The following is a 13,744-nucleotide window of genomic DNA, read 5'->3' on the forward strand; positions in this document are numbered from 1 at the left end:
CAAATGTGGACTCACATAGTGGTTGCATGGGATAGCTTGTCTGAGGAGTTTGTCATCAACTCCTGCATGACATTCAGGCAACATGTAAAGACTGTGATTGATAATGAAGGTGGCTAAATTGAGTGGAAAAAAGTTTTGAAAAAACTTTGTCTATATGTTTTATTAACATTTTTTTTTGTCAATTATTGAAATATAAAATTATTGATGTATTTCTAAATACATCTCTCGAGTCCACGCTTTGCTGCACTGAATCTAAATTTAATTATAATATTTTTCCATTATTAATGCAATTTCAAATGTAGAAGGTTCCCTTTTTTATAGCAGTAATTAATTTTCTCCTCCCAAAATCATATTAGCAGGCAGCTGTATATAAGCAAGAATATTAATTCCGTAATACCCTATGTCTCGTTCCCACCTTCTCGTCGTACTCTTACACAAATCCCATCCCTAAGTATTACTTAATCCTATTTTAGAAAAATATATTATCTATATTGAACGTATAGCATCTTTATTTATCTTGGTTAGTGCTTGGAGCCACATCTAAATAAAAAGTTGGGCGCACGTCGATACTTTCATTTAAAAAACAAAAAAAAAAGGCCGAAATGAGTTAGTAGCTAGCCAATTCTTCCCAACTATGGAATTATTATTCTATAGATATTGAGAATTGTTAACAGCTTAAAAGGCACTAATTTCAATTCAACCTATCAACGTTTAGAACGTTGATTATGACAAAAGAAACAGAAACATCAAAATCTGAGAACAAATGCACTGTATACTTTTGCGTTAGTGAGAAAGACAGTGTTTTTAGTTATTCCACATGGTGTTATTTTACTACGACACTGTATTTAGTTGTCAGCTTTAGGTGTTTCTTCTTCTTTTTTTCTAATCACTGTTCTTAATTTTGATAGGTTATATTCATATATTAGTTCTTATTAATCTGTGAACAATTATCACTATTATTGAATCATTATTTCATAGTTGAGAAGAATTGGCTAATTACCAAGTGATTTGGAGCCTTTTTTATGTTTCCTTTTCGGGGGAAAGGTTACGGCAAGATACGGTAGAGTTAACAACGTGTCCAATAATATTATAACAATAATTCTAATAGTGACTGTAATTATGTTCCATTAGTAATAATACTTTGCTATTTATTGTCTGGAATCAGTTATTAGTCAAATATAACCGTAATTCGGATCCTATTTTATTCAGGTCCGAACTTTACTTTTCCTTTTTTTAATATGGGTTGAACTGAACGCCTGCAATATTTAATTCATGCTCCCTGTATACTATACTGTGAACCTCCCACTTTAAAATTGAAATAACTGAGTTAAATGCTTTCTTTATTGTTCAGGGTGTAGTTAAAGATGATCCAGATTTACCTGAACGACCATGTTTAATACTTCCTTTTTTTCTTTATTCTGTATTTGCATATGAATCAGGGAGTGCGTCCAGTAACGTCTTTTCATACATGCACTTATGATTTTTTACTCCCTAAGTGGCTCTTAATTTGATTCAATATTAATTTTATAGACTTTTTCACGACAATTAGCAAGATTTTTTTTGTAAAAGAAGAGATGATTCACTCAATTCAGTCAAATTGTATTAACTCAATGAATACTCAAATTTTATTTAATGATCAACTAACGGAAACCCCTAATTTCCTTATTATATTGAAGGAAGCAAGAGTTGATGTTAATTTAAATACCTAGGAGTAAAATTATGTTCTTTTAATTATTAAAGAAGATTTAATAAGTTGATAATTTTAATAAAAGTCCAAAAAAGCAAAGCTACTAATTAAGTCGGCAACGAATTAATTTATTTCAGTATCTCTGTTGAAAATATAAAGCGCCTGACCTACGGATCCTGTGGTCTAAGAGTAACCTTGTGCAGTTAAAATCTACAAAAAGCTTGACATTTTACATTTTTCTTGGATTGTAAAAAAGAAAAAAAAATGAATTTATAGAGCCTGTCTTAAAGTAGAAAAAAAATGAATAATTATCTATTATTGTGTCTCTTTGACATTTAATAAAAACGTTGCTTTTTATTTTTTTCTTGGCAAGATACCTGCAATATTTATTCGACCGTAGGATAATGAAGAAGATATTTTTTTTCGAAAGTGGAGAAAACCCAGAAACGACGATTCAACACATTTCTTAGATACTACCAAAGGAGCTTCAAGATTTTTCATGTATAATACTTTATCAATTTTCTATGCATTTTGCTTGATATGGACACTTTTAAAAGTTAGTGAATCGCACTGCCTACTCCCTATATCTACAATGTATACGATAATAAAAGGAAGAAAGTAGGAGAATATATTGTACATATATTTCTCTGAGGAGGGAACTTGGCAGAAAGTCAAAGATAATGTGGAATTTCTTGTTGTTTTAACTACAGTCTTTAGATTTATGTTTGTATTTAACTCAAGCTAAGGAACAAGAAACAATTTGCCTTATGGACACATTCTACTCTCGTTTTTTATTTCAGGAAAAAGTATAGGACACCATAGTGCATATAAGAGGGAAGTTGAAAAAAAATCACTCGCCCCCCCTTCCCCCTCTCCATAAGTTAATTTTTAATATACAAATATATTGGGTATTTATATCAAATTATACAGTTATATATATATATATATATATAACACATGGCCTGAAAAGTCCCGGGTAAAAGGAAAAAAAAGAAAATACCTTTTTTTTTTGTTAAAAATTGGTTATTGTTTTTTTACTATCATTATTATTTTGTTTTATTTGCGTTTTAGAACAAATTCCCCATAACACTTTTCAATCCATTCCTTAGCTTGAATAGTATTTTTTTTTCATCAAGAATCAGAGTAAAATGCTAACAGGAAATTGTTTTTGATCCATTGAATTGGAAATAACAAACACACCGTATCCCTTAGCACAATACTTCACAAACTAAAGAACAAATTGTCATGCAATTTGGATAACTGTCTTTTGAAGGTTATTAAAGCCTAGAAATGAGATTAATTGTTAAATAGATAGTGGCATCTATGTATGGAAACCGGTATTTTCAGTTTGTGTCATAGACAGGTTGGAACTTATATAAGCAAACTGTAGAAGTGGCAATTTCTTCGTTTTAAAAATGTATAATTTCATGACAACATTGGTAATTAAATAATTATCAACTATACACAGATACTTTCACTTCATTTTGATATATTCAAATTAAATGTTTATTATGTATTTATGAGTAGTATAACTGTAGGGATTTGAAGTTTATAATGTCCCACATAATACTTTTACATCAATAATTCTTATTCAAATAGCCAAAAATTATACCTATAATAAATTGATTATCCATAGAATATCCAATTATTGTATTATCCTCATTGTAAGTGCACTTAATCCTTCATTTAAAATGCCTCTCAACTTTTACGATTTGCATATTCAAGTTGCAATTTCTTCGTCTTAAAAAAATACGTTATTTAATTACAACATGGGACATTCTAATTATTTACTATTGGCTGCTACTATCATTTCATTTAGATTTGTTATAATTAGATGGATATTATGTATTTTTGAGTAGTATAACTCTGGACATTTGCAGTTCAGCACGTAACACAGAATGTTTATATCTTAGTCATTTGTATTAAAATAGTCAAAAATAAGACCATTTAATATATCAATCATCCATGGTAATATTCAATTATTGCATGATTATCATTACAAGTACTGTTAATCCTTCATTAAAAAAAGTTATACCATATTTTGGTTGCAACTTGTACAATTTTATTATGCAAGTTACAACTTGTACACAACATATAATGTGTTGGAGAAAAAGTAATTTTGTATTTTTCCCTTTATTGCAATGATTTATAACAAGTGCAACAATCATTTGATTTAAGCCAAGTATGTCCCGTTCTTTTTGAATACTTGTTGCCAACAAGAATCCAACTTCATAATGCCCTTTTTGTAGAAGCCCTGGTCCCCATGGACAGAAAAATGGTACAATTAATTTTCACAGGCCTCTATTGAGGTCAAATTTGTACTTTCAAGCACATTTGCGCAGACATAAGCAGGGAATAGTAACTTGGTACCAGGTCTAGACTGTAGTATGGATGCATAAGAACTTCATATTCGAGCTCTCTGAGCTTCTGGCAAAGATCTGTGTGGCCTGGTGCTGTCTTGATGCAACACAATTGATCTCCTATTTACCATAGCAGGCCGCTTCTTCAACCGATAGAGTTCTTCACAGTATAGGGTAGAATTGAGCGTTTGGTCATAAAAGAGAAGCTCATGGTAAATTCTTCCCTTCCAATCCTAACAAACAAACGTGGCTTGGCTACGATCTATCCCTTGAAATTGACGTAATTGATCCATTTTTCACTGCCAGTCACAATCCGTTTCAGAAATTTATTGATTTTGTTTCGATTCAGCAGCGATTTGCATATAGAAATTCGGTCTGTGAGAGTTTTAAAATATGGATAATTTCTTTTTTGATACCTCCATACTCTACGCACGATAATTCCCTACTGAACCGTCCAAGCGCAATACTGTTGAAGAGGGTTTTTAGTATACATACACACCTTTACAAATATTTATTGTATGGTCAAATATCGCCAATAATAAACAAAATATTCTTAGTTTAAAAAAAGGGCGGAAATACGAAATTACTTTTTCCCCAACCTAATATATAAAATAAAAAATTAATTTGGATTTTATCATTTTCTTGATTTTTTTTCATCCACACTCTGCTATCAAGTGTGAAAAAATAAAAATGAATATATAATATTACTGTTATCACAGTTATTTAGCCATAAAATGGGCCCTGAAAAAGCTTGAACAATCATTAATTGTATCGTTTGAAGGCGTTCTCAGTCTCAAGACAAATAAACTAACTCCCGAAAATATATTTTTGATGTCATAGATGTCGGTGGAATTGACTCAAAAGTTTTAAATGTCGTATTTTTCCAAAGAGAAAAGATCCATTTCCCTTTTTTTATGACAAATTAAATATTATTTGTTCAAATATAGTCTCTTCTGAAAAATGTAAACTCAAAATTTAAAAATATTTTTTTAATTTGGATTTATAAAAAAAACATTCCGGGACCATTGCATTATTAGGAACACGGTGTAATTTCTATTAAGACCTTTCTTCATAAAGAAAAAAAAGGAGGGGGAAGGCCTAAAATTAGTTGAAAAGAGTCCATTCTTTTCAACTGTAGGACTATTCTTCTGTTAATATATCAGACATACAATATCTAGTTGTTCACACATTGACAAGAGTGAATTCAAGTTTAACCAATCAACGTTCAGAATAGTAATAAGAAGTAAAATCAACAGCAAACCAAAACTACCTGTTAATTTTCATCTAAAAGGAATAATACCGTGCTATATTATTAAAGGTATTTTCTTCTAAAGAAATGCATCTCCGAATCTGTTATTTTGTACTTGGGTTAAGGTGTCGACTTATCCCCTATAATCCATCTTATTATATTATTGTTTGGTTGAACTCAAATTAGTATTAAGCAATCAACTACTATTACTAAATGAAGAAATGTCCTACAGTTGTTGAACCAAATTGGCTAACAAATGTAGATAAATGTATTTCGGGCTAGTATTACTTCCGGCAACGAAGTTGTTTTGTTATTTTGTTTGTAAGCAAAATTAGAGAAATTTTGTTAGAAAATTATATACCAAATATCATTAAATTTTGAAGGCAACCTTTTACACTCAAAGAACCATTTAGACTCATTTATCACAGAAAAGAAAAATTGCAAATAATTTAGTCCTCTAAAATGAAGCTAACACTGTATATATTGTATTAATTATAATTTTATTTTAACTTTACAATTTACTCTTAAAAACTAATAAAAAATGCCAAGTTAAAAATCTAATTCAAATAAATCAAAAATTTGTATTTAAATTATAATTATACATGTTTTTGAGACGTTCCTTGACTTGAATTAAAAAAAAACCCCAAACAATAATTCACTGAACGGGAATGTTAATGTTTACTGAACCCCATCCCAGAGCTACGGCATCAGGATAAAAGAGACATATACGGCTCTGGAGCAGTGGGTTGCATATCCTTGATCTATATAAAAGACGAAAGTCTCCAAACAATGTTAATATCGCATAATCGGCCATAACTTTTGATGAAAATGAGATACAAAACTATTTTTCTTTCTATATAAAAGTTTGAGAGATTTAATTAGCAAAAGAAGTATGGATTGGTTCTGTTTCCTTGAGGATTTTATGACATTATTTCATTTTACTTAGAATCTTTGTTACAAAAAAATGATTTTACTATTTTTTAGTCCTCTTTGAACCCCATGTGGTTTTTTATTGTGTTTGAAACGACTCATATCTAAGTATGTACTTAAAAAACTATTTATTTAAACTCCAAATGCAATGAAATCACTCACTGATTCTATGTACATTTTTAAAAGCAAATGAAATTTCTGATGAAATATATACTTTGAATCATGACAATTGACAGCAAAGTGGGGTTAGATGCAAATCAAAGGTCATTTAAACGTTGCATAAACACCGATAGCAGTGCTTACATATTTTAGTGAATATATTTAATTATTTGACTTATTATCATATAGTTATTGTCTGAAGTCATTTATCATGCCATAAAAGCTTAGAAAATGGAGTTATTATTTTTTTACACTAATAATAGAGTGGGGACCCAAAACTTGGGTAGCATTAAAATACAATATTATCACAATTATTTTTATTATGAGGTTTCATTACGCAACCAAAGGATAGCTGAAACAAAAATATGCAAGATTCGTATTTATTCCATGTATCTAAGTGTAAAAATGTTGGAGCTGTAACCAAAAAGACAATGCATGTGCAATCTCCTACGCACGGATGTTAGTAGTGTCGAAAATGCTCTAGAGACTGCAAATCGCTGTTGTTAACATCCAAAAGGATCGAGTTCTAACATAAACAAGAGATGAGGGTCAGGGCATCTTCTGTACCAAACACACGGGTCAAGTGATGTTATTGGGCAGCATCGGCAGTGACGGGAAGAAGATATCACTGTACTTTTTTAAGGTTGGAGAGATATTGGGCACGCAGGAGTACTAGAAGTTACTGAGGTACGCAGTCTTACCTTGGCTCAGGGGAATTTTGTCTCCACACAAGATGGTACATCCTCCAATACAGCCAAGGAAAAAATAAAATTATCCAATAATTGTATTGGTGATTCTGGCTGGTCTCCATGTTGATTTTCTCTAGCACTTATCTCAACACCTTGGACTATGCATTATCTTGGGGGAAAATGTTGGTCATACCTTTTTTCCAAATTTGGATTCGCTCCAAACTGCCATCCTTACAGCATTGTACTCCTAGGACAGGGCCTTCATCGTCTTGAGCTGATAATCTATTCGCTGGCGTGTCAAGGCTGTTATTAATTGTGAAAAAGGACATATTGGATTAAAAATATTGTTAAATATATACTAATGAAACTATTCATAAAGTGGTTTTGTATTTGTATTTTCTTGATTCCATAAAAATCACATTTTTAGTCATTTAGTCTTGCTATTCCGATATTTAGGTGCTCACTCTGTAGTTCTAAACCAAACTGTTTTAGATATCTTTATTCAATATTTCGAAAATCCCTAATTTTTTTGCATTTAGTTGGATCGACAATTTGTCAATAGATTTACAAGCATATTTATTATGTGTTCTTTTGTAATAACTTGTCCCACTTCAAAGATTATATTTTAATTAAGTTTATTTTGTATGTCTTTTACTTAAAAAAAAAAAATAAAAAAAAAAAATAAACATTAGGTGTATTTCTATGGATATACATACAAAATTCAAAATATTATTTGTAGTGTGTCAACATAAAAACATTCTTAAGCAAGATTAAAGAAAAGGAGACAAACCCCTTTATATATATATATATATAAATAAGAGTCAATTATTGGATTACTTAAGATACTGGAATGAGTTAAGATAGAATTTGAGATTTTAAAAAATGATTTAGAAAAACAAAAGATTATTTACAAAAAAGTATTTTCAAATAAATAGAAAATTCAACTCAAACGTTCGGATATTATTTTTAAAGGTCGTGCGTAGCTTATAAAGTGTGCTGACGAGCACACTTTCAAAACTGTATAAGGTACAAAATCCCCATATATCCTCCGAATACGACTTACGTGCATCCTTTTTTATCTGCATCCGTGCCGGGTGTAAGCCAAGTCGCAAATAAATACATAAATGATAATATATCATATATTAAATTGATAAAATTTTAAATTGGTGCAGTTTGTCAGAATGGGGTAATTAAAACCGTATTTATTTCGGGGAAAAACACCATTTTTAGGACCTCTATGTTTTAGCAAAAAGAAATTTGACAGATCTGAACCGCTTAGACTACTCTTGGAGAGAGTAGTGTAAACGTGCACTTAACCCTGTTGACTCCTTGCGGGCTTCCATTCTCTAGGCAGTGGACAAAATGTACAAGTTGTTCCTCATCAAGGCCTCTGACAGGTTCAGAGCCAGGTTGGAGGCTGTAGTTGAAGCTGGATAATTTTGGTCTGTGTGATTGACTTAACTATGGATTAGTATTGTGTCAGTCCTTATTTATTTGATCCAGTCTAGTCTAGTCAGGACGAGTCCTATCAGTCCTTTGGACCGGACCTTAATAATATGGCTCTTTCGGAATGTCAGCACTAGAACTGATTAAAAAAAGAAGAAATAAAGTTGAGCGACGTCACCACGTTTTTTTGCTTTAATCAATCAAAATATCATTTAATTTCAAACGATCAACATTCATTAATTATTGAATTAGTAAGTGTAAGAGCAAAATATTTGTGAATGTGTCAATTCAGTTTAGGAAAATAATTGTGATATACTTTATCTTTAAATTTTATGTATTAAAAATCCCCACCCCGTTCTATTTAATTCTCCATATTTTACAATTAAAAGGACTCTAAGTGGAATCCCGCTCAACTGAAGGTCAATGAGACATTAATAATGCATTTGTCAATCTATTTAAAACAACTATTTAATTGATTCCATCTATATCATCCTGTACTAGAGGGGAATAACAAGTATTGTATATGTATACTTAGACATATTCAAGTTGTTACATTTAATTTCCTGTTCTTCACTTGTTAAATATATGCTGTATACATAAATGATCTCGTCCCTTCCAACAAGAGTCTTCTGACATGTCTCGAGTGTAAATTCCTTTAGTTTAAATAAAACATCTGTTTAATAGACGTTCTTTATTTATTTTTGAGATTTGTCCAATTTTTATTAAAAAGGTATCTCGTTGGACAATTTTTGATAATCCTGGGTCAACTTTCTAATGGATGACCGGGTAATCGTCTCTGCTTTCACCGGGAGCGAGAGAGGGGAAGGATGTGAGAAAAAGAAAGAGTAAGCAACACAGGGGAAAGTTGCTTTAAAAGGGAGGGAATCATTCGATAGATGCATCACTCTACCTCCTAGTTTAGTGTTGTTGAGAGCTAAATCCTCAGTGAATATTTGTAAGTGACAAATTGAAAACGATGTATTGGAATATTATATAATTCTATTCGTAATTCCCTTGTTTAATTAAAACTTGTAACTCTACTTTTATTATATAGAAATTATTAAAATGTCCGACTTCCCTGACATCAAGTCTAAACACTCCTTGGTCGCCAAGCATGTCACCAAGGAAAAATGGGACAAGCTCAGCAAGATCGTCACCAAGACCTCTGGATTCACCTTGGCCAAGGCCATCGCCTGCGCTGTTGAGTTCGACAACCAACATTGTGGTATCTATGCTGGTGACGGTGACTCCTACAAGGACTTTGGAGAGGTTTTCCTTCCCCTTATCTGTGAGTACCACGGACTCCCTGCTGACTTTAAGCACACCTCCGACATGGACGTCTCTAAGATCAAGGGCAACGTTAACAGCGAAGTTCCAGTCCACTCTTGCAGGTAAAGAGATCTAGAAAGCTAATGCAATGCCTTATTTATAATTTTATTTTTAGAATCCGCGTCGGTCGCTCCATTGAAGGATTTGGTCTCTCCCCTGGAATCACCCAGGAACAACGTGTTGGTGTTGAGAGCCTCATGAAGAATGCTTTCAAAAAGTTACCTGAGGGTCTTAACGGCAACTACTACCCACTTATTGGCATGGACGAAAAGGTCCGTCAACAACTCGTTGATGACCATTTCCTCTTCGTCTCTGGTGACCGTAACTTGACTGTTGCTGGTATGGAAAGAGACTGGCCCGAGGGCAGAGGTATCTTCCACAACGAAAGCAAGACTTTCTTGGTCTGGGTCAATGAAGAGGATCAACTCCGTATCATTTCCATGCAAAAGGGTGGAGATGTCAAGGGTGTCTTTGAGCGCCTTGCCAAGGGTATTAAGGCTGTTCAAGACTCAGTTAAGGCTGAATCTGGAAAGGACTTCATGTTGGACCCTCAATTGGGTTACTTGCACTCCTGCCCCACCAACTTGGGTACCGGTATGCGTGCCTCTGTTCACGTTGACTTGCCCGGATGGACCAAGGAAGGTGTTGACCATCTCAAGAAGAGATGTGAGGAGTTGGCTCTCCAACCCAGAGGCACCCGTGGTGAATCTGGTGGCCAAACTGGTAAGAATAGTTTTATATCCCACTTATTAGGATCAGTATCTTAACACTTTTTTTTCTTTTTTGTGACATAGGACACACTTATGACATCTCCAACAAGCACCGTTTGGGATACTCTGAGATCCAATTGGTCCAAACCATGATTGATGGTGTTAATACCCTCTACAAGGAGGATCTTGAATTCCAAAAGAAGCACGGCATGTAAAGCCCTTAACTCCTAAGAGGAGGTAGAGGATAATCTTTTTTTCCACTAACCTTCCAAACACTCTCAACCAACCATATTCATTCACAGAAAAAATTCGAAAAAAAAGAGAAATAATTTCTTTTTATATGTTTAATATATAAAAATAAATTTCAAATATATGCAAGCAATAAAAGATATTTAAAATATTATTTAATTTATAAAATATATATTAAGTTATACATATAATATAAGGCAAAATAATATTCATATTAAAGCTGTGTTTTTTTGGGGGTTTTTTATGATTTATAAAACTTTCAGTTAATTATATAACCCAGAATTTTGAAACTAAGAGAAAGAAGAAACAGTTAACCTAATGTTTCATTTGAATGTGTTTATAGAACAATAATAGTACACTACAACATAAAGGACGCTTCAAATATGACTAATTCCCGACAGATACTTTTCCCCTAAACTATTTTGCCTCCGGACATTTTGCCTTAAACCATTTCGCCTTAGAGAATTGTATCACACCAACTTTCCTTTAAAAAAAACAGAAAAAGGCCCGAAAATCAGTTTGCAATTGCCTACTTAAAGAACTATTATTCAATAATTGTTGGGAATGTTGAAAGCTTAAAAAGAGCAATTATAATTCAACCAATCAACGTTGAGAACATTGACTAGGAGAAGAAAAAAACAGAAACATTTACAGCTGACAACAAAATACAGTGCATTTATTGCTTAAATTGTATAAGTTTGCCTGCACGTTATACCAAGTGGTCCATTAAAATCTGAATACTTTGACTTTTCAACTTCAACAAGATATAATTTATTAATTAACCATAGAATTTCAACAAAATTAATATTATAAATGGATGTGTGTGTGGGTGTGTGCTCTCTTAATCATTAGTGTAGATGCCTTTAGTAGGAATGATGGTGTCCCAGTGATGACTGATATTAGCTTTCAGGGCCTCGGTGTTGGGATGACAGACACTGCAGTTCTTCCAGTAAGGAGGCCAAAAGTGTCAAAAAGAGTTCAAAAGACTCATTCAAAAGAGCCTTGCAACGTAAGAGATGGATTTCTTTCATTTCTGGTGTCAAAAGTGGCCTCTCTACCCTCACAAGGCTATTTCTACCCAATACACAATATTTGTGTATCTTGAATTTAAAATAACATATAACATAGTTTATTGTAACCGTGTCAAAATGAACCGTAAGACAAATTTTGTACAAAATAAATTTTTAATCTAAATTAAATTGCTACAAAATAATAATTTTTTACGGTCTATTAAGGAAAAGTAAAGAAATTTTAAGACGGAAAAATATAAATAGGAGATATTTTTTGCAGTTTAAAGTTGAAAATGGGTCAATTAAACGCGTAAGATGATACGAGGGTTCAATGAAATGTCCCTTAGTTGAGAAGAATTAATTAACATCCGAAATTTTCTTTTTTATTAAAGAAAAGGTTTAATGAAATAATATTGATAACATCAAGTAACATTACAGTTTTGTTAATATTATGAACATTTTATTTCATCAATTTTGTAAGTAATTTTTGCAAAAAAAACAGTCACCGATGGTTATTTTTTTGATGATATTTTTCTCTATAACATTAGAATATTTTTACCAAGTACGCAAAAGATCTTGGCAGGATTGTGTTTCTTTTTACAATGCAATTTAATACTTATATTTATGCGAAATTAGTGCAAAACGGGGTTCAGCAATTTTCTTCGCAAATTTCGATCTGGCAATTATTCAACAAAAATAAAAGATGGACTAAATTTTTTCATACGTATACGTTGGTATCTTTTTTGAATTTATATTATTTTTTTTTTTAATTCATAACAATCTATTTCATATAAATATGCATAGGTTTAGTACACAAGCGCTCCTCTACCATAATGCTCGTCCACACTGAAAAGTTATAATTCATATAGTTAATTTTATCTCTATGGTCTAAAGTATTGAGAAGAAATTACATTGACCATTGTCAATGTAATTTCCCACTCCCTCCTTTGTCAGAGTAACGCTAAGTAACAACACTTTGCTAGTATTATGTATAAGGGAATTACTTTAACAAATAACAAAATGATTTACTTTTTTTAAAGATTAACTTTTTATTAAATATGGCTTTACGAAAAAAATGGTTGTTATTTGTTTTAATAAGGGTTAAAATACTGGGGGAGGGGTAGATGGCTCGGGGAGTGAAATGCTAGGGTGTGGCGTACTCGCTGGGGGGGGTAAATTGCGAGAGGCAGTCATCCAGGAGGCCTAGGCCCGAGTAAAGCACAGAAAAAAAACGGTTGGTGCTATCTTTCTTTTTTCTTTTTTGTTCATTCTTTAATATATCGTCGTAGCGTTAACATCTCCCTCTGAGAGAAGAATTCCTTCCTACTTTTGGGTGTTTTTTTTAAATACATACTAAAATAATAATATGACTATAGCCGTTGAAATATAATTCGACAATATTTTCGCTTCACTAAAGCAATTTCAATGTCGAAGGTTCTTCTCTCTATATCAGTAAATTACTTTCTCCTCCATAATCAGATAGCATGGTTCTTGATATTTATTCGGGTCTTAATTCAGTAGCATCATAAGCATAAGTAAAATAATATTACAATGGAAGAGGATCCTACCTTTTGTAATTGCTACTTGAATATATGTTTAAAATTTTTCAAAGCTATAAAGTAATTACTTGTGCATGAAAGAGGAAAATTAACAACGAAGATGTGTTGCAGAGTTGTAAGTTGAACCTAGAGTAGAATTGAGAATCGACATGAAGTAATTACTGCATATATCATTGATACATATGGAGTGGGATTTTGGGTTTATTTCCTTCAACTCTACGAAATACCCATACCTACGGAGATATGCCACATATCCCTCAATAATGATTGATAATTAACTAATTATTTCTCCTCATTTTATGCCCAAATGTAGAACGGTAATGAGTAAAATTTTAGAAACTATCATTTCAAAGACTATTTATTGACG

General features: G+C 32.2%; 1 protein-coding gene across 1 annotated transcript; it reads left to right on the forward strand.

Moving 5' to 3' along the window:
* Positions 1–9,140: 9,140 nt before the first annotated feature.
* On the forward strand, positions 9,141–11,027 carry LOC121119075 (arginine kinase). Its single transcript, XM_040713695.2, has 4 exons — positions 9,141–9,475; positions 9,575–9,911; positions 9,965–10,572; positions 10,644–11,027. The coding sequence occupies exons 2-4, from the start codon at positions 9,586–9,588 to the stop codon at positions 10,772–10,774; spliced, it is 1,065 nt and encodes a 354-aa protein (XP_040569629.1). The 5' UTR covers positions 9,141–9,475; positions 9,575–9,585; the 3' UTR covers positions 10,775–11,027.
* Positions 11,028–13,744: the final 2,717 nt, after the last annotated feature.

Source organism: Lepeophtheirus salmonis, chromosome 5 (genome assembly GCF_016086655.4).
Source record: "Lepeophtheirus salmonis chromosome 5, UVic_Lsal_1.4, whole genome shotgun sequence".
NCBI lineage: Eukaryota > Metazoa > Arthropoda > Copepoda > Siphonostomatoida > Caligidae > Lepeophtheirus > Lepeophtheirus salmonis.

Excerpts from the sequence above, each read along its gene's own strand:
- LOC121119075 (XM_040713695.2), top strand. The coding sequence starts at position 9,586 with ATGTCCGACTTCCCTGACATCAAGTCTAAACACTCCTTGGTCGCCAAG. Across the intron at positions 9,912-9,964 it reads GTTCCAGTCCACTCTTGCAG|AATCCGCGTCGGTCGCTCCA; the intron begins GTAAAGAGATCT and ends TTTTATTTTTAG. Across the intron at positions 10,573-10,643 it reads TGAATCTGGTGGCCAAACTG|GACACACTTATGACATCTCC; the intron begins GTAAGAATAGTT and ends TTTGTGACATAG.